Below are 20,751 nucleotides of genomic sequence, written 5' to 3'. Positions count from 1 at the left end.
CGTTAGTGACACTCACGCGGTGTTTGCATACTCTGTCACAGATGAAGTGAATAAAATGCAATATTTGTCAAATACACAGACGTTTCAGAAACGTTTTCATGAGCAACAGAAACACTTTTTATATACTGCTTAATACAGCGCCATCTGCTCAAGAATAAAGTTTTTACAGTAAAAAAGCAGTAAAAAAGCTTTTACTGTTCTAAAAACAGATTTGTGAGCTGTACTGGATTTGAAGACATTAGAAACACACGTCATTGTTGTCATGTGGTGAATTTGGCCAATCGTGAAACAGCTGTGTGGTCATCACTGCTCCTGCATGGAATTCCTGTTAGTCCGAAAGAGTTTGCAGTTGTTGCTGATGCAGTGCCACGTGTTCTCATGCTTTTAGAGGTCTCTCTTTTCCAATCTCATGTCACTCTCAGTGGATCTTTGTAAAACATTTGTTGGAAAACAGTGCCAAGTCAAAATCCAAGTCAAAAAACAATAAGAAGATTAGAGTTTTGTATCAGATGGACTCTATTTCTGTGCCTTATGTAATCTCTTATTGGAGTGGTTTAGTAAGTGATATTCCCTGGAAGAAAGTTTGGTCATTACCTCACAAATATTTAATTACTAACAAAATGAGAGAAATTGCATTTAAGATGATTCATAGAATTTACCCGGATAAGTGCTCTCTTAAAAGACTTAAGAATGATATTAATACCAACTGTTCTTTCTGTTTAGAAAACAATGAAACATCTTTACATTTATTGTGGAATTGCTCTTGGCAGTTCTTGACTTTATCAAATGTTATGCGAATCCTAATTTTGAGTTTACTTATAGCAATGTCATTTTTGGCTGTCATGAATGTGAAAAAAAGTGATGCTTATTTTATAAACCTTATTTTCCTGTTAGCTAAATATCATATAGGCTACATAAATGTAAATTTTCTAAATGCAAACCTCTTTTTTTTAAGATTCAAACTTGAAATGAAAATCTATTTTGATTCTATTGAGTTCTCTACGAACATAAAAGCAATAAGAACATTGACTTTGTTGAAGGACTTGGCGCTTCCTTTGGACTGAAAGACTGAATGGTTGTTGTATCGTTATGTTTTGACAATGACAATTGTTATGGTTTTCTTTTTATCGTAATTTATATACGATAAAGATTTACAGATCACATATTTAACTCATGAGTTTATGTTTGATTTATTTGAATTATTTTAGTGGCAGTACACCGACACAAATGAATGACTTGACAATTGGCATTATTTTTATACAATAAATTAAAACAAGGAATGAGTTGTAGAACCAGATGTGAAACCAGCAGCTGTAATGAAACACAGCACTTTGGAAGGTGTTATTCATTTTTATGGCCACAGCATGAACCGTTTTAAAAAGTAATGAACCTTTTTCCGATGAAAGCTTCACTGGTTCAGAACGCTTCACTTCGCCATCACTATGAATATATTGTCACTGAGAATAATTAATCCCCTCTACTATAACAGTGTATTTAAAGTTAAAGCATACATAAAAGCACTGAAACACTTTGCACTTGATCGCACCATTCCTCTCTCGAAACACTGCGCACTGATGACGCGCTTCCGCTCCGCTCATCCAATGGGAAAGCTCGGTTTTAACATGTGGGCTTCGGCCATGTTCTGCTTTTAAATAAGGAAGAAGCGGGAGGCGTTAATGCAACTTTGTGTACTCAATATCTCGTTCACAGTATCGCTTACGGCTTCTGAGAAAATCGAGTCAGTTAGGAAAAGATATCCACAACATATGCTAACACACACGGGCAGCTATTTGGAGCCCGCTTCACTTCAGATGTAATTATTGCTGGGCTGGTATCTCGCGTGTTAGCAGCTGGTTAGCTGGTTGAGCTAAAGATCAGCAGTGTGGGTTTATCTGAACTGGTTTAAGTCAAGGATTCAGCTACTTTTATCTAACAAAGCTGGTTAGCAGTGGCATGCGGATGAAGGGCAGAGGGAGCCCGCGTTTGGGACTGCGCTGACAGCCCTAAGGACTTATCCCGCTATAATCGAGACTTTCAGTCTTTCATCATGTTTAATAAGCTCTACGAATGGATCGGAACCGGACTCGCCAGTCTGCGAAACGGAGCTCCAGCTGGTGGGGTTCATACCGGTTCCGTGAGAGAGGAACAGGACGGGACAATACGGAGAAAGAGACCACTAGACTGGTAAAAAAGATTGTTTATATGTGCAAATAAGTCCAAGAACTGCTATTTTATTTATTGTTTGTGCTCACATCGAAAGTTTAGGTCTTTAAACTGGTTTTTGACTCGTAATGTTTTGGTTCGGTCATTAAAGCGCGATTGTTAGAAACGCGTCTGGAGCTCCTGATAAACCATTCATTTTCTTTACTTTTTGTTGCTTGCTTTTCTTCTCTTTTGTCGTTTATTGTAATATATGAATCTAGATTGTTTTCTCGAATACATTTGCGCGTTTGCTGCCTCAATAAATCAACTGCGCAACCTTTAACAAGTCAATATTATGCTGTTCTATTCACTTATTTTGTTTATTAATATTTTTTATTTTTATATACGTATTAATAATGACCATCTATATTTATTTTAAATATAGATGGTCATTTTTAAATATTTCTTAATTTATAATTAAAATACATTCTGATACTTATGTATACAATTTTGTATTTTCTTATAGTTTGGAAGATGGAGATTCAGTTGATCAGGAGGTGGAGAAAGTGGTGAAGAAATTCAGAATGGGTAAATGACACTTCTGAATACATGATAAAACTGATTCATGCCAGTTACAATAACATTTTGTTTCTTGTTCTCTAGGAGATATTATGGATACAGTGAAAAATGCAGCAGAAGGAGTGAAGACACATGGTTCGAGTGTTGTGTACAGGGTAAAAAACAGTATCATACCTAACCCGGGGAACATGTTGCCAGCATCACCGGGACCAGCTCAAACAGGAATACCATCAGAACCCACAGTCAATTCGGCTACATCAGCATCTCTGTGGGTGGAAAACAAGGTATGTTTTTGCTCAAGATCTCAGTGGGTTTACTTCATTTTCTTGAGATCAGGTATAACAGAAGAGCAAAAGCTGTCACGCAGTCTAATTCATTCTGTCTTTGCTATACATTTTCTGCTTTTTCGTAAAGTTTGGGGATCGGTCACATGATTTACTTGAGGACACGTTTGTAGCTCCATTTAGTTCAGTTGACTGGAGTACTGTCACAAAATCTGGTAAGGATAAAATAGTTAAATTTGAGTTTTTCTTTCTGCAAATAACATTATGCTGACATAGTCTTTTTTTGTTTTGACAGATTCCTTACGGACTGAAGAGTCAGTGACCATAACAAAAACTAGCAGAAGACAAGTTTGTATGGACCATCCACCCCATGAGACGCACAAAGCTAATGGACACACTGTTAACTTACCCTCTGCCTCCACGCTGCAACCTTCTCCCTCTCCCCGCTTAGGCAGATCCCTGTACCACCGACCACACAGGTTAAGTTAACTCTAAACTATTCATGACATTTATGTCAGAAAGAGTCATAATGAAGTAATAGGATTTTAGGGTTTTGTTCAATTTTTGTTTGTTGATGGGTTATATTGTTCTGGTTTGAAAGTGACGTGGCCAAGTATGGTTCCCATACTCGGAATTCGTGCTCTGCATTTATCCCATCCAAAGTGCACACACACAGCAGTGAACACACACACCATGAACACTCATCCGGAGCAGTGGGCAGCCATTTATGCTGCGGCGCCCAGGGAGCAGTTGGGGGTTCGGTGCCTTGCACAAGGGTTTCACCTCAGTCATGGTATTGAAGGTGGAGAGAGCGCTGGTTATTCACTCCCCCCACTAACAATTCCTGCCGGACCTGAGACTCGAATCCGCGACCTTTGGGTTACAAGTCTGACTCTCTAACCATTAGGCCACGACTGCCCCCCAAAAAAGTGTGTAATAAATGCCAGGAAGTGAAACTGAAAGGAAATTTTTTTCTGTCGTAGCTTTTTGTCATCATCTGAGACCAGTTCAGGACAAGCCACTTATATTAGCCCTTATGAGAAGACCTTTCCCATCCGAGTGGTCAAGAGTCCTTCACATTGCAGCTCAAACCACCGCCTCCGGCCCAGAGCCCGCTGTACAGCACAGGAGGTTAGACACTCATTGAACTGATTTGCTTAATAAATCAAATATTTGATGGCATAAAAAATGGTAGATTTACTTTATATATAGGACTGCACAAAGGACTGAGTTCTTATAATCAACTAACAAGGGATACGGTTTAAATAAATGATGTGCAGCAGTATGTTTCAAAGTGAAGAGCAGAACTGTTTTCATTTTCACATGTTCAGCTCATGATATTTTCATAATAGTAGTAGTATGTTATTATTGTTGTATTGAAATATAATTGTAATTTGGGCCAAATTATGTAGCCCTACAAACAAGTACAGCACATATGGATCTTGTTTTTTTTTATTTATCAAATAAATTGTGATTTAGATTTTTCTCCCCAAATTGTGCCGCCCTAATTAGACTTTGCTTGTATTGTTTTTATAGTCGGTGCGTGAGGAAGAAAAGGAGGTTTACAAGCAGCTCCTAGCAGTGGTGTCTGATGGCCAGTCGACCTTCCTTCACAATGGAAGTTCTCAATCCAGCATTCGCTCGCATCGAGATTTGTGAGTATCTGTGACATGCTACTTTAAAACGCGTGTTCTTTGTCTGTGACTAAACCTGAGTTGTTTAAAGGGATAGTCTATCCAAAAATAAGCATTGTCATTCTGTTGCTCACCTTCATATCATTCCAAACCCATAAGACTTCCTTTCATTGTCAGAACACAAATTATTTTTTTTTTATATTGATATTTTTTGTATTCTCTCATCCTCATTGTCCATCCACTGAAAGTCTATAGTCCCTATAAGATCATTTATAATCCAAGTCTTCTGGAGACGGTCTCTTTATATGATTTAATTTAGGCTTTTATCCATATATAAATATTAATCAGCACAAGTGCGTAGAGTGTATTAAAAATGGTAAAGACAGAAGCACAACTGCTTACTTGACATTCAATAACAAATCTCGGTTCTTGAGGAAGCAAAAACTCATCAAGTAAGCACTTTTGATCTTCTGTTTATCCTATAAACTACTCTATTTGCATGGATTGTTTACAAATGTCTTCAACTTTCTAAAGTTTTGGTGAAATTGGCTTTACATTCGGGACAGATATTTTTGAAGATGAATGAAAGTTATGGATTTGGATCAACATGAGGGTAATTGATGACAGATTTTTCTGTTTTGGGTGAACTATACCTTTAAGATAATTTTTGATGGTGTCTCTTATTCGCAACAAAACTTTTGGTCTTATTTCAGCTCTAGCTTCCTGTCATCCAGTCGAAGTCGTCTTCATTGTGCCTCTCCAGCAGGCTCCGGCGCTGGAGTGTCGTCCTACGGGTTACCCAGTCTGTCTCCCAGCCCCCAGCCTGGGTCCAGCCAGGCGTCCAGTTCCCTGCCCAGTCCTGGTGCATTCTCTAGCATTCCAGAGCCTCAGCTATGGGCTCATGACCTTGAGACCAGTGCAAAAGGACAAGCTGTTTTCTCAGCTCCATCACCAGCTGCCCTTCAGGATACCTCCTCTCAGGATACACAGTCATCAGGTGAGTCCCCTTTCTTTCTTTCTTTCTTTCTTTTTCATTCACTCGTTCTTTCTTTTTTATGTTTGTAATGTAATTCTGGCTTCAAGGTTGTCTTAATTGTTGGTTCACTTTTTTTTAGCTCATGACGGAGATTCAGTCATTTTTGTCAAGGAGAAGCAGGGCAAGAAGCTTCAAAGCTCAAGGTAGGAGAACATTGAGTTTATCTTTCATCATTTCATTTAATTTTTCCTTTTTTTTTTTTAATATAACCCTATCTTACCCTTTCTAGTGTGCCGTGCTTCCAGGCTGAACTGTGGATCAAAGAACTGTGAGTACTTGTTATCTCTTGTCTAATATGTACAAGTATCATTGCTTTTAGTTTGTGGAACTGAATAGCTTCAGATATCGCCTGTCTTTGCTGTGTATTTTCAGGACTAGCCTCTATGACTCTCGAGCTCGGGAGCGACGGAGGTTGATTGAAGAACAGCAGGCTCTGGCCTCTCAGCTCCAGCGCCAGGTAAGTAAGTTTTCCCTCTTTTTATGCTACACCGGCATTTTATGTGACACCCACTCATGCTCTCATTTGTGTCATCAGCGCCTCTCTGGAGAGGGTCGAGCCATCCCAGCGAGTATTGAGCTAAAGGTTCGAGTCCCTCTAGAGAAGGAGGTTCCTGTTGCAGCTGTTATCCAAAAGCCTCAGCGTATTGAAGAGGAGATAGAATTCCCAGAGTTAACAGAGGTAAGTGCTCCTAAAGGGATTGTTGAAAATTGTCATCTTTTACTGACCCTTATGTAGGGCTGGGCAGTATGACCAAAAAAATTATCAGAATTTTTTTCGTATCAGTCGATATTGATAATCGCCACGATAAATGTAAAATCTTAATTTTTTTCAAGTTTAAAGGCAAATTTTTGCTCCAAAGAGAAAGTTGTTGAAACCAGACAGTTAATTTTCCTTAACAAAATAAATATCTTAAAACAGAAATTAATTCCTTAGTTTCTGCATGTTCTAATGAGTGATATTGTTTCAAATCAAGAAACGGGTTTGTGTTGCCTAATAATATTAATATTACATTTTGTCTCTTAGGAATAGCATGCAGATGTATATTTATATTCATTATCAAAATCTTAACAATTGTAAAAATTGTAGCAACCTCATTTCTATATGGTAAAATGTAGGGATGTTCCAATACCACTTTTTCCAGTACTCTGCCGATACCGATACTTTTATTTTTGGTACTTGCCGACACCGAGTACTGATACCGGTATTTTCATTGTGTTTGTAAAAAAAAATTCAATATTGGGTACAGAAACCAAAAGAATGTGTAATGTTAGTTGTGTAACTTGTGTAACTTCATTTATCAAATAGATACACTATATTGTCAAAGTATTGGGTCACCCCCATCTAATGAACATGTTTGACTACTTTAGTAATTTCTAAGCCAAGTCCTGATCCCAGCTGAACACCTCTGGTGTGACTTTATATGCAGACCTTGAGCCAAAAACTCATCACTGTTCTGTTAAGTAACGTAACTTGTACATTGTTTTACTTGTTTTTGACACATCTGACCTACAAACTACAAACTTTTCAGTGATGTCTGTAAGAAAGGGATATTAACTCGACAAGCTCGCACATGTGCGCCGCCGCACGCTCAATCCACTCAGCATGCTTGGCTTATCTGCTCGTGCACATCAGCTATACAGGCGTTAATACTGAATGTTTAACATTATATTAATTGCATACATATACTTCATAGACATCCTTAATCTCTAATAATAACTCCATTCTACTGTCTATTGTTCTGTTGTCAGTGTTTCTTTGTCTGAATACTGCACTTATCACATGCTGTGAGATATCGGCATTTGGTATTGGGCCATTTTAATGAGTACAGGAGCTCATTATCGGTATCGGTGCATCCCTAAAATTTAATTATTCTATCTTCATGTTTTTAGGCTTGAAAAACAGTAGTCTAAATACATTTGGTATAAATGCACAAATATTATAGCTTAAAGGTGCCATAGAATGGAAAACTGTATTTACCTTGGCATAGTTGAATAATAAGAGTTCTGTACTCGGAAATGACATACCGTGAGCCTCAAACACCATTGTTTCCTCCTTATGTAAATCTCGTGAATAAAAAAACCCACTGAAAAATAGGCGAATCAGAACATAACACCAACTGTGACGTTACAGTCGGGATCACTAATAGTTACGCCCCCAACATTTGCATATACCCGCCCATGTTCTAGGCCAGCCACCAGCCGAACCATCAGAAGTTCTGCAGGTTTTGTGAAGAAACAAGCGAGGAAAACAGCGAAAATGGCAGATCATAGAAATTAATGTTATGTTTCAGGCTGTGCAGGGGATGTGAAGTGCAGGGATGGGTTGGTGTCTGTATTCAGAAAGGCACAGAAAGCAAATAACGCGTTCTCATAAAGTAACATGAGCCACTAAAGGGACATGGTTAGCTCCTTGCTAGCGGTAGCCTGTTACATTACCGAACATAAGATTTCACTTACCACATGAACAGAGTAAGGAGAAATGACAATATAATTGTGAGAGAAAGTATTTTCCTCCCTGTGTTTCCTTCCTGCTGTGTGAGCTACTGAAATGAGCCGCACTGTGAAACAGCCAATCAGAGCAGAGCTCAACATTATTATTCGTGACCCTTCCAAATAAGCCAATAACAGACCATTTCATTCAAGGGAGAAATCTTAGGGCAATGCATTCTATGGCACCTTTAATAACAAAAAATACTGTAATTATATTCTTTTTCTACTTTAATACATGTCTACATTAATAATATAGTAAAATTCGATATGGATGTCCACATTTCTGACACTATACAGTGGTGCAGTTAGTGTTACTACAGTAGACTGAAAAGTATCGTTGCACACCCTGTCTCTCCTGTTTCTCAGCGCTGTTTCATCTGGATTTAAACTAGTCATTTGTGTTCTTCGGTGAATTCAAGCGCTTCACACTGGGTCTCACAGTGCTGTTTAGTGGTCACGTGACTGAGTAAACATCTGAACTAAGCTCGCTCTGCACTGCCGTTTGAACTTGAAGCCAAGCGGATAAATGGTCCATCAGACATGGTTTAAATGAGTAGCGTTGTTTCATTCCGCTTTTGGCGTATAAACATTACTTCGAACATTTATCGACCTCTTGTCATCGTTTTATCATGGAAAATTATGCCATGATGATAATCTTTTATCGATTTATCGCTCAGCCCTACCCTCATGTCAGTCCAAACTTGAATGACTGCCTTTCTTCTGCTGAGTATAAACGTACTTAGTGGTGTGTTTACTGCTCATGGTGTTCACAGGACATGGAGAAGGAGGTGAGCAGAGCTCTGAGAGGCGGCAGTCAGGATGAGGTTCTCAGCGAGGGCTTCCGCCTCACCATCACCAGAAAGGACCTGCAGACGTTTAACCATCTCAACTGGCTCAATGATGAGGTCAGAGCTTCATTACATCATTCAGGTCTCTGTATAAACCTGCCAGTGAATGGATTCTGAAAAGTCTCTTCTTAATCATTTTGTGGCAGGCGATACCATAATTATCAGTTAGTCAAGGATTTGAGCGCCTGACTGATATATTTCCTCCATTTCAGGTTATTAATTTCTACATGAACCTGCTGGTGGAGCGCAGCAAACAGCCCAACCTGCCCTCCGCTTACACCTTCAATACCTTCTTCTTTCCCAAGCTGCGGAGCTCCGGTTACAATGCTGTCCGCCGCTGGACCAAGAAAGTGGACATCTTTTCTGTTGACATCATATTGGTGCCTGTCCACCTGGGGGTGCACTGGTGCCTGTCTGTAAGTAGCTAACCAGCACCAAGGTCACAATGAGGACAAACACATGGAAGATTCATTGCTTTCTTTCCTGACATTTACAAGAAATTCAGAATAGTATTATAATACATTTCAGTCAGTTTAATAAAGGAATGAATGATTCAAATAGATTTGCTCAAGTCAGGAGTAGCATTGTTTAAAATTGTTCTCATTTTTTTTCCTTTTGATAGGTGGTGGATTTTCGTAAGAAGAGCATCACTTACTTTGATTCAATGGGAGGAAACAACGACGAGGCCTGCAAGATATTATTGTAAGTGCTGCTTGAGGATTACATGAAACGGGTCTGCAAGAAGTGCCTTTTCAAAATGAGTCCCATGATAACCCATTAAGAAATGAGCGGAATAAATTATGCATGATTAGACCTTATCAAACGTCTCTGTTTTACAGAAAATATCTGAAACAAGAAAGTGGAGACAAGAAGGGGCAGAACTTTGATACATCAGAATGGGTCCTAAAAAGTAAAAGACCCAATGTGAGTTTTCCAGCATAAGTATTACGTAGGGCTTAAATTGACCCAAAAAGCTCCAGGATCATTTCAAGGTTTTTATTTGCCATTCAAATCCTTAGGAGATTCCTCAGCAAATGAATGGAAGTGATTGCGGAATGTTCACATGCAAATATGCTGAGTACATCACCAAAGACCGGCCAATCACATTCACACAGGTGAGCGTCAGTTGCGTAGATTTTGAAATAAAGTATTGGTTGGTCACATTTGTGTAAGGATTTTTAAATTGAACTACTTTTTTCATTTCTCAAACAGAAACACATGCCCTATTTCAGAAGACGAATTGTATGGGAGATTCTGAACCAGAAACTGTTGTGATTGGATGATTCTTTTGTATAGAACATATTTTGACATGTATGGATATGAGGGCTTCTGTGCACTTCAGGAACCCTGAGACAAATGTGGGATGCCCTCAACCACCGGTCGTTTCTATGCTGTCTAAATGAAACTTGGGAAGTCCTCATGCAACTTGGTGTGACACAGTCTCAGCCTTTAAGAGTCAGGGCAATGGTTTTATGCCCCTTTATGGTTCCCTATAGCTTGACATGCTTTTGCTTTGTCAGCAAATGTTGTTTGACTGACTACGGAAGGATGTTATTTTCATATTTTCAGTCTTTTCTTGTGCTGCCATTCTTCTGCAGTAGCTGTCAATATAAGGCCTGTCTTAAGATGATTTCAAATGATCATTTATGTTAATTGGCAGGGAGTGTGCTTGATCTCAAATCATCAGAAGTCATAAATGTTACAGTAATATGATGAGTGAGATTTACATTGTCTTTTCACTCTAGGACTAGTAAAATAGCTGGAACTGACAATCACAGACTCACTCAGTGGTTTTCTAATGAAAAACAGCATTTACTTAATATTTGTGATATTTGATACCTGTATGTTTTATACAGATGCTGTCAAGATAATTAACTATAAAATTATTTTCAGAGACTCAATTAGAGTCTTCTTTTTGGACATTTTGTAAAAAGTTGAGTTTTGGGGTTCTTTTTTCCTAGAGGTGAAGAAACAAGAGCACACATGTGCTGCAATGCTTTTGACTTCAGTATGTTTTGGGATGGACATATGCCTTTGCAGGCATATGTTTATTCTTTTATCAGTATTTGGTGGCTTTGTGATAATTTGGAGTCTTATGATCATTTTGGTTCTCTCAGACAGGCTGCACTTAACATTTATTTGCATTTTCACAACCCAGCAGTGTCATACAACTTGTTTTTCGGTTCTGTTCTTTCTTCAGGTTACTCTGTTTTTTTTGTGTAAGAGAAAACTATTTTTGGCAACTGTTTCTAGGTTTTTTTTTTTTCCTGCAGGATATTGACAATTATTGTATATACAGTGACTATACGGTAAAATTGAAGACATATTTAATACTCATTTTGTACCTTTTATTATCTGTTTTTGTATGTGGAACAGATCTTATTGGAAGTAAATTCCTGAGGTTATTTGTTTATCAGAGGATAAATGAAATAATTTCAAATGAATCTTTGTTTGATTCATGTCTTTCAAGCTAACATCTTAAATGTGCTTTAGAAATGAAATTGCAGTTATTTGTTTTCTTACCATATGAAATTCTTTGATAAAATTGCAAAAAATATCGTGTAGACTGAGCTAACGAGACAGTATAATACTCCTTTATCCTAAAATTTTTAGATTAGTTTTATATTTGCTTTCATACATCACTGAACTATTGTCCTGTTCATCAAATTTAAATATAGGTGACATTTCAGCATGTTGGATTTATATTTATGCACGGAGCACAACACAAATAATCACTATTGCAGTCTCAGAATCTTTTATCTCAGAAGGAAGGAAACTGAGGGAGTGTTCCATTAATAAGGGAAGAACTCTTTTGGTTTTCATTATATTGCCATTTTTATATCTCAGGGGACACAGCCCAAAGAACACCCTCCTCACTATTAAAGTACACCAAGGCAAGAAAAATGAATTTACAGGCCTACATTACAACGTTGGAGGAGCACTCCTTACAATGTGTAAAAGAAAAGACAACTCATACATATGAAGAGGCAAGACAGAACTACTGACATGAAAACAAAGCCATAAAAAACTTTATCATCCAAATAGTTTCTCTTTGAAATTTTCTTTAAAAAATTATCTTCAAATACAAAAATAAATCTCAACATTTAAACAGAGCATAACCTAACTTACAAGATAAAGCAGCATTTTGGAAGGGGAAAAAAGGACATTTTTTTGTGAGGGGATATGAGGTCTTGGTTTCAGAATTAAGTCTCGTCTTGCTGGCACAAACTTGCTCGAAACAATGAGTACATTTAAAACGCTCTTCGATACAGCACATTTTTCTGTAGATCAAAACGACTTAGCTGCTGGTATCAGCAGGTTCCTCAGGATTTCCTTCAAGAAAAATGCAGCAAGATCTTTGCAAAAACATTTTTTTTATGTACAAAATTCCTCCTTTTGCAGCAGACAGTTCAAAAGCGGTCAACAAAATCTTTGAAGAATTTTACAAAAAGATTAAATCAAATTAAAATGACACATGGTGCTGTAACATCATAGTTGCTTCATTCTGACTTTGCAGAACATTTTAGAAAATAAAGTTGCAGGAAAATATTTCTCAAAGTGTGTTGGAGTGTGTGTGTGTGTGTGTGTTTTTGTGTTAAAAAATAAAGCTTACTTTGCTTTTTGTGAACTTTTATGACATCTTGTAGTCATAGCTTTCTCCATCCAAGTCTTTCACTTACTAAAATAGGTTTAGCTTCATTATCGGTTGGTCTTCTCCAAGAAAAAAAAAAGGTTGCAAAAATGTCTGCTTTCTTTCATTGGAAAGAGACACACTTCTCAGTTCCTTTTCACAATGTCCATTGGTTTTTATGTCAAGAGAGGTGGTTCAGTATCCTCCATCACTCCTATGAATGTACTAAAATAAGAGAATGATATTAGAGTCAGAAAAGAGGCTTATAAAAGATAAACAACATGAGTTACTCATCCATCTAGTTCAGAAGAACTGATCTTATAATTAATTGGATACAGTAGATATTCCAACACAACATCATGAAAAATGTTGTGTTGTGTATCTTATGGATAAACGTTGTTTTTACTCTCTCCATTACAGACCACTACATTTCCAAAGCAACAGGAAGTAGCCCACCTCCTCTTCACTTGCCATGCTGGTAGGAGTATGTTGTGTGGTCTGTGGGTGTCTCTATGGCAACCTGCTGCTGTTGGACGCTATTTTCCTGCAGTGGCATGAGGTCAACATTACTGACAATACATCAGAGTGAATCAGGCTTTGAAACACTTGGAATAATTCAGCATGTAAGGGTTTCGTACCTCGGCTGTAATGCTTGAAGGAGGCACTTGGGCGTATTGTGGTATGTAGGTCCCTTGCATAGCTGTGTTTGCAGGCATATACTGAGGACAGATGGACACATGTTGACAAATGTGTGATATTCACAGATAGTACACATTAGAGGAATATATTAGGTGGATGAACTTCTTGCTCATATGGTTCTTGTAATGACATACATCGCAATTTCTATAAAAACTAGGGCTGCACGATATTGTTAAAAATTGACCGAGGGATATTTTGTTTCTCTGGGATATATACTGCACTATGAAAAAATATAAGAATTTTCAGCAGATGATTTAAATAGCTATATTTGGATTTTGGATTCAATCATTCTATAATGACTGGGGTGATTTTGAAAACAAGAAAACAACAACAAAAATTTAACTCAAATTAACAACGAAAACCAAATCTAAATAGAAAATATAAAAACTAATTTACTGCCACTCATAAAATATTAGACCAATAATTTTTTTTTTCCCAAGACATTTGTAATGAATTCTCAGTGGGATCTGTGGAGGACGTACCGTGCCTGTGCTGCCCAGGGTTAGATGGCTGAGCTGCTGTGTGAGAGGCCCTATTATGGCAGTGGGCTGGATGGTCATGGTGTGGTCCACTGTGGGCGTGAGGACGGTACCCTGCGCACAGAAGAGAAAGAAAGTTAGACAAGGAAAAGTGCTTTAGGAAAAAGCAGCGGTTTTACTGCAACTTACTGTGGGCTGCATGAGGTAAGACTGGTGATGTATCCAAGAGGGATTGTGTACCTGACATTAAAACGACACACATTTTAAACTTCGATTTGTGTTGTTATTCTATATGCTTCAGATCTATATAGACCTAATAAGCTAGAAAGAATGTGAAGATTTTTCCATAAACAAGAACTTAAATTCCTCATATATAAAGACTGTACATCTTCAAAAGACTTGAAATATTGAGCAGTAGTATGGCTCTTGCAAAACAAATGGCTTCTCCGTACCTGGTAGGTGGACATAGGTGAGTGCATGTAGGGAGAGATAGAAGTCTGAGCAATAATTCTGTTAGGAGCAATGCTGTAGGAAGGAGAATAAAACCTGCAGGGGGCGACAAACACATTTTTTAAACAAAGAGCTGTTACCATGCAAGTACAACATTTCTTGAGTAATAATTTCTGAACCCACCCATTTTGTAAAGCAGGAGTAGGGTCATATGTTAGCGTCATCCCGCCCTGTATGTGTGTAAGAACGAGTTGAATTAAGACTTGCGATTGAAATCAACATGAAAAAAGCAGAAAAAAGTAGCTCTCTCACAGTCTCGCCCTCTCTCAGCCACTGCCGCCCATTCTGGTGATATTTCCCCTGATTCTGACGTTTCTTCTGTCCCCCATCCGCAAATTTAAACAGCAAGGGTTCTGTAGGCACTTAATGACAACATATCACTCATTATTTTTTTGTCATAAGCATCTGGTCAATACAAAACTAAATATGAAAAACAACCCAAATGTAGTACCTGCTACTCCAGGAGGAGTTTTGATGTATTTGCCGTTAAAATGTTGAATGATGGCCTCACATTTTTCAGTCGATTCCATCCTGACATAGAGTAATTGCAAATGCATTATTAATGGAATATTAATCCTGATAATGTCAGGTTCTATGTATTAGATCTGGTCAGGTGTACCTGGCGAAACCAACTCCGCGGCTGGTGCCGTTTGCGTCGCGTAAGATGCGAGTGGAGATGACTTGGCTGAAGGGCTTGAGCATGCTCTCTAACTCCTGCTCATCCATAGACAGAGGCAGATTAGAGATGTACAGATTGGTGGGGTCCTGTTCTTGTTGCTGCATCAAGAAGAGAGAAACAAACGTGGTAAACATTGAATAGGAAATCATCTCTAGGATATACAGTCATGGCCAAAAAATATCGGCATCCTTGGTAAATATGATCAAAGGCGGCTGTGAATATAAACCTGCATTGTTAATCTTTTATTTAAAAAATTCACAAAAATCTAACCTTTCATTGGAGAATAAGAATTTAAAATGGGGGGAAATATCTTTATGAAATAAATGTTTTTCTCTAATACACATTGGCCACAATTAACGGCACCCTTTTATTCAATACTTTTTGAAACCTCCATTTGCCAGTTTAACAGCTCTAGATTTTCTCCTATAACGCCTGATGAGGTTAGAGAACACCTGACAAGAGATCAGAGACCATTGCTTCATCCAGAATCCCTCCAGACCCTTTAGATTCCCAGCTCCATGATGGTGCTTCTTCTCTTCAGTTCACCTCATTCATTTTCTACAGGGTTCAGGTCAGAGGACTGGAATGGCCAGCAGAAGCTTGGTTTTGTGCTCAGTGATCCATTTTTGTGTTTATTTTTGAGGTTTGTGTATGGAAGATCCAAACATGGCCCACTATAAGATTTCTAGCAGAGTCAGTCATTTATTGATTTTTTTATCTGTTGGTATTTGATAGAATCCATGATGCCATGCGTCTAAACAAGATGTCCAGGACCTCCAGCAAAAATATAGGCCTACAACATTAAAAATACAGCAGTATATTTCACTGTACACATGGGGTCATTTTTATCCCCGTGTTCACCAAACCCATCTGGAGTGTTTGCTGCTAAAAAGCTAATTTTTTAGTTTCATCTGACCATAGAAGCCAGTCCCATTTGAAGTTCCAGTCGTGTCTGATAACTGAATATGCTGGAGTTTGTTTTTGGATGAGCTAGGAGAATTTTTCTTGAAACCCTCCCAAACAACATGTAGTGATGTAGGGGCTGTTCGACAATTTTTTTAAAGGTTTTCTGACCCCGAGACTCAACTATTTTCTGCAATTCTCCAGCTGTGGTCCTTGGAGAGTCTTTAGCCACTCAATCTCTCCTCCTCATCGTGCATTAGGACGATATAGACACACGTCCTCTTCCAGGCAGTTTCGTAACATTTTCTGTTGATTGGAAATTCTTAATTATTGCCCTGATGGTGGAAATGGGAATTTTAACTACTCTAGCTCTTTTCTTAAAGCCACTTCACTAAATTGTAAAGCTCAATTATCTTTTGCTGCACATCAGAAATATATTCTTAGTTTTTTCTCATTGTGATGGATGATTAAGGGAATCTGGGCTTTGTTTTCCCTCCTATTTATATTTCTGTGAAACAGGAAGCCATGGCTGGATAATTTCATGTTCATAATCACCCTGGAGTGCTCAAAATTGTGAATATGAATGGGAATATACTTCAGAGATATTTTACTTATAAGAATTTCTAGAAGTGCCAATAATTGTGTCCAACGTGTGTTTGAGAAAAACATTTATTTCATAAAGATATTTCCCCCCATTTTAAATTCTTATTCTCCAATGAAAGGTTAGATTTTTGTGATTTTTTTAAATAAAAGATCAAAAGGATTAACAATGCAAATTAATTTTCACAGCCCTCTTTGATCATATTTACCAAGGGTGTCGATATTTTTGGCCATGACTGTATTGTAAACTACAACTATTAAATTATTTTCAGTAATTGGAACTATATATATAGTGTGTATGTATAAATATGTGTGTATGTAAAAACAAAGCAAAACAAAAACACAACAGAAACTAATAAATCTAACAAAAGCACATCGAAATGAAAACTGAATATACATAGATTAAAAACTCATTCAAAATATGTATGAATATTATTACTAATAATGCTAAAATGCATGGACATTACTAGGTTAAAGGAATATTTTGGGTTATTTCAATTTTAAGAATTAATCTGTCCAAAAATAGCAATTCTGTTATCATTTCTGCGAATAGAGATTTAAATTCAACCTGTTTTTCTACACAAAGCCATCATATGGCTTATGATAAATGTAATAATAAATATAGCACATTCTTCATAGACTACTTTTATGATGGTTTTAGGGGACGTTCACAAGGAAAACACAGAAAAGTGGAATGAAAAAAAGCTAGGTCTAGTGTGTGAGATAGATAATTTTTAACTTCTGTACTGCATTTATACAATGCAGTGTCATTGCTGCAAAAGACACGAGTAAGCGGAATACTCAAGCATGTTGCCCCTTATGGTATGTTTTTGTAATTTTGGAGCTTGACTGCATCAGTCCTCATTCACTTCCACTGCTTCTAGGTAGAGAAACGTCTGGTTTGTGTTACTGACATAATTCCTGTAGGTGGATATCTGCAAGGTGCCCTGCTTTGTTCCAGAAGGAATGATCAGCCTTATAGGCTCAATAAGGTAAGGATTATGGGTAGTTGAGGTTAGGGCCTCATCAGCCTTGTCAGGCCCAAATTAAAGCACATCAAACACTGAGCGCTTTACAGAGTTATGTGACTTCCTTTCCATGTCCCTTCTCGGTTTTGTGGTAATCGACATAATGCCACATGCCACAAATACTGCATACAGATTTTTAAATTGGAAATGTCCTTGATATTCCAGTAATGATACATCCCAGCTTTAAAATGTATTGGAAATCAAAAGGAAACCGAAATGACTGTGAAGTTCAGAAGTTTACAGGTAGGACAAACTGCTGAGCCAGCACCCTTATGCACTTGTATGAGATTGGAGAGATAAGACTGGTTCAGCTGCTGCCATGAGTTCAAATATGAAATATGGGCCCGTTTCATAGACAGGACTTAGCCTAAGCGAGGATTAGGCCATAGTTTAATTAGGACATTTAAGTAATTTTTACAAACATGCCTAAAATCCAATGTACAGCGCTCTCTCCACCCTCAACACCACGACTGAGGTGCCCTTGAGCAAGACAACCCCCAACTGCTCCCCGGGCGCTGCAGCATAAAATGGCTGCCCACTGCTCCGGGTGTATGTTCACGGTGTGTGTGTGTTCACTGCTGTGTGTGTGCACGTTGGATGGGTTAAATGCAGAGCACGAATTCCGAGTATGGGTCACCATACTTGGCTGAATGTCACTTCACTTAGAAAAAAATCCTTACTGGTATGCATCTTAAGATAAAACAAAGTGTTTTAAGATGTTTTAAGATCAGTCAAAAAAATGTTTTAAGATCAGTCAGTGCAAGTTTCTTTTTGTTGAAACAGAATTGTTAGATTTAGTCAGATTTAGATTTAGTCAGATTCAATAGATTTACATTTTAGTCTAGGACTAGGCTTAGGCCTTGTCTGTGAAATCGGGGGATGAAGCTTGTTGGAAGTTTTCTCTTTTCCAAAAAAAAAGAAAGAAATAGAAATAGAAGTAAAATACACAAAGTTGAGAAAGGTTTGGAATAATTACGATTTTTTAATGTTTTTGAAAGAAGACTCTTATGCTCACTAAGGCTGCAATTATTTGCCCAAAAATATAGTAAAACAGTAATATTGTGAAATATTATTATGATTTAAAATAACTATTTTCTATTTCAATATATTTTAAAATCTAATTTAAAAAATCTAATAATTTATTCCTGTGATGGCAAAGCAAAATATCCTGCAGTCATTACTCCTGTCTTCAGAGACAGAAAAAAATCTTATATATATTATATATATATATATATATATATATATATATATCTAAAAAAAAAACTAATGATTAATATTTTTGTGGAAACTGTGAAACATTTTTTCCAGATTCTTTAATGAAAATTTAAAAAAAAAAAAGTTGTGCCGTATTGTCAAGTATGGTGACCCATACTCGAAATTGGTGCTCTGCGTTTAACCCATCCAAGTGCACACACACAGCAGTGAGTAGTGAACAAATGCACACACACACACACACACACACACCGTGAACACACACCCGGAGCAGTGGGCAGCCATTTATGTTACGGCGCCCGGGGAGCAGTTGGGGGTTCGGTGCCTTGCTCAAGGGCACCTCAGTCGTGGTATTGAGGGTGGAGAGAGCGCTGGACATTCACTCCCCCCACCTACAATCCCTGCCGGCTGGTGACTCGAACCTGCAACCTTTCGATTACGAGTCCGACTCTCTAACCATTAGGCCACGACTTCCCCGTATTAATTAATGATTTCATGCAAATTAATGATTTCATGCATCCTTGCTAAATTAAAGTATAATTGTTTTTATTTTACTTACCCCAGACTTTTCAATGGTAATGTATCCACTAAAATATATAATGGCTTCTGTAAGATATTGTGCAGCATAACTGTTTTCAACATAGATAATAAGAAGAAATGTTACTTGAGCACCAAATCAGCATATTAGAATGATTTCATCATGTGACACTGAAGACTGGAGTAATGATGCTGAAAATTCTGCTTTGCCATCACAGGAATTAATTACATTTCAAAGTATATTAAAATAGAAAACAGTTACTTTAAATTGTAATAATATTTAAAAATATTACTGTTTTTTTTCTCATTTTTGATCAAATAAATGCAGCCTTGGTGAGCATAAGAGACTTCTCTCAAAACATTAAGAACTCTTAAATTATTCCCAATTGTTGGCCACAAGTGTAAATAAAAGCAAATTTTTCGCCATATTTATCTCTTACCTCTGGATAATTATGTTTTATCAAAATGATAATCAAAATGACAGTTTTCAAGGCCAGTACTGAGCTCATTACCATATAAACACCTAATTAGCTTAATTTGAAGCTGCAGGCATGACAGCAAATATGCATAGAGTACAACGTGACACCTTTCTAACCACAAATTAACAAATACACAAACCTGTGCTTGCATGTCTTCTACGGATTACCTGCTTCCTGCATAAGATGGAGGTTTTATCTTAGGATCTCAAAACCCCTTAATCATATTAAACGGCTCAAATTAATTTAGATCATTCATTGAAGCAAGAGTTGTGTGTTAACTTGTCTAAACAAATCAGAAAGACAGTAAAGATGCTTCAAGACAGCAAACCTTCAATTCACCCGCTGCTGATTTGCATATTCATTGCTTTGGTGTGCAGATGAGATTAAAATGTGAGCTGTAAATGCATTACCAGTTCATCTCAGCACCATGAATAATGAATGTCTAATTGCAGTGACTTGCGATGAAGGTGATTTTTGTACTGATCTAATCGTGCCGTGAGACACTGCATTTTTCCACAGAGTGAATGGGAGGAGGAAAACCCACGGCAATTGCCTCAACAGACTCATAAATAGGTCAGAACGCTAAAAGACTCTAAAATGGCTGTAATTAAGACGGGTGCTTCATAATGTTCTTGTGTGAAGAGGTTGCCCTTCCATGCTGATCTACAGATTAAATATATGAATCTCACAAAATCTTTCAAGAATATGTTCAGGTCCCATTTACTGCAAAATTAAAGAGAAAAAATGGAAAAGAAATTGAATCCTTTTTTTTGTTGCACTTTTGGATTGCGACATTATTTTTTTAGCACAATTAAGCACACCCATTACTCATTTCTCATTACCGCAATGCAAAAAATATCAATGCTATTACTGTAATGCAAAGAAATTAATATAGCTAAAAAGTAACATGGGTATTTTTTTGTAGTCCCTTTATGATTTAAATTTTTAAAAACTATCAAAAATACTGTATTGCAGTAATGA

General features: G+C 37.5%; 2 protein-coding genes across 3 annotated transcripts in view; one reads left to right on the top strand and one right to left on the bottom strand.

Annotated features, from left to right (window-relative positions):
- Positions 1-1,626: 1,626 nt before the first annotated feature.
- On the top strand, positions 1,627-12,651 carry LOC306859533 (sentrin-specific protease 1-like). Its single transcript, XM_079400593.1, has 18 exons — positions 1,627-2,184; positions 2,669-2,730; positions 2,806-3,005; positions 3,136-3,220; positions 3,301-3,484; positions 3,989-4,136; positions 4,542-4,660; positions 5,353-5,636; positions 5,755-5,818; positions 5,905-5,943; positions 6,048-6,132; positions 6,211-6,354; positions 8,939-9,070; positions 9,226-9,429; positions 9,636-9,715; positions 9,853-9,937; positions 10,033-10,128; positions 10,226-12,651. Exons 1-18 carry the CDS (start codon positions 2,048-2,050, stop codon positions 10,286-10,288), a joined length of 2,211 nt encoding a protein of 736 aa, XP_079256719.1. The 5' UTR covers positions 1,627-2,047; the 3' UTR covers positions 10,289-12,651.
- LOC306859536 (RNA-binding motif, single-stranded-interacting protein 2-like) overlaps positions 11,754-20,751 on the bottom strand; it is a 27,510-nt gene continuing 18,512 nt past the window's right edge. The window contains exons 5-14 of one of the 2 annotated variants that reach the window (XM_079400598.1): positions 14,952-15,109; positions 14,784-14,863; positions 14,585-14,694; positions 14,456-14,502; positions 14,275-14,368; positions 14,012-14,062; positions 13,826-13,936; positions 13,283-13,363; positions 13,101-13,188; positions 11,754-12,869 (exon numbers count right to left, since the gene is read on the bottom strand). In XM_079400598.1, coding sequence (XP_079256724.1) covers positions 13,108-13,188; positions 13,283-13,363; positions 13,826-13,936; positions 14,012-14,062; positions 14,275-14,368; positions 14,456-14,502; positions 14,585-14,694; positions 14,784-14,863; positions 14,952-15,109 — 813 coding nt within the window. In that variant the 3' untranslated portion in view covers positions 11,754-12,869; positions 13,101-13,107. Of the gene's footprint in view, positions 12,870-13,100; positions 13,189-13,282; positions 13,364-13,825; positions 13,937-14,011; positions 14,063-14,274; positions 14,503-14,584; positions 14,695-14,783; positions 14,864-14,951; positions 15,110-20,751 lie in introns of both variants that reach the window. The other variant, XM_079400597.1, reaches the window with a different exon arrangement.

The sequence above is a fragment of the Barbus barbus genome, assembly GCF_936440315.1.
Source record: "Barbus barbus genome assembly, chromosome: 40".
Taxonomy (NCBI): Eukaryota; Metazoa; Chordata; class Actinopteri; order Cypriniformes; family Cyprinidae; genus Barbus; species Barbus barbus.
Note: the sequence above shows the minus strand (reverse complement) of the source record. Positions and strands in the feature narration are given on the sequence as shown.

Bases quoted from the DNA above. Each gene is read 5' to 3' on its own strand.
- LOC306859533 (XM_079400593.1), top strand. From the start codon at position 2,048: ATGTTTAATAAGCTCTACGAATGGATCGGAACCGGACTCGCCAGTCTG. The intron at 6,133-6,210 runs GTAAGTAAGTTT...TTGTGTCATCAG, and splicing joins CCTCTCAGCTCCAGCGCCAG to CGCCTCTCTGGAGAGGGTCG. The intron at 9,938-10,032 runs GTGAGTTTTCCA...TCAAATCCTTAG, and splicing joins TAAAAAGTAAAAGACCCAAT to GAGATTCCTCAGCAAATGAA.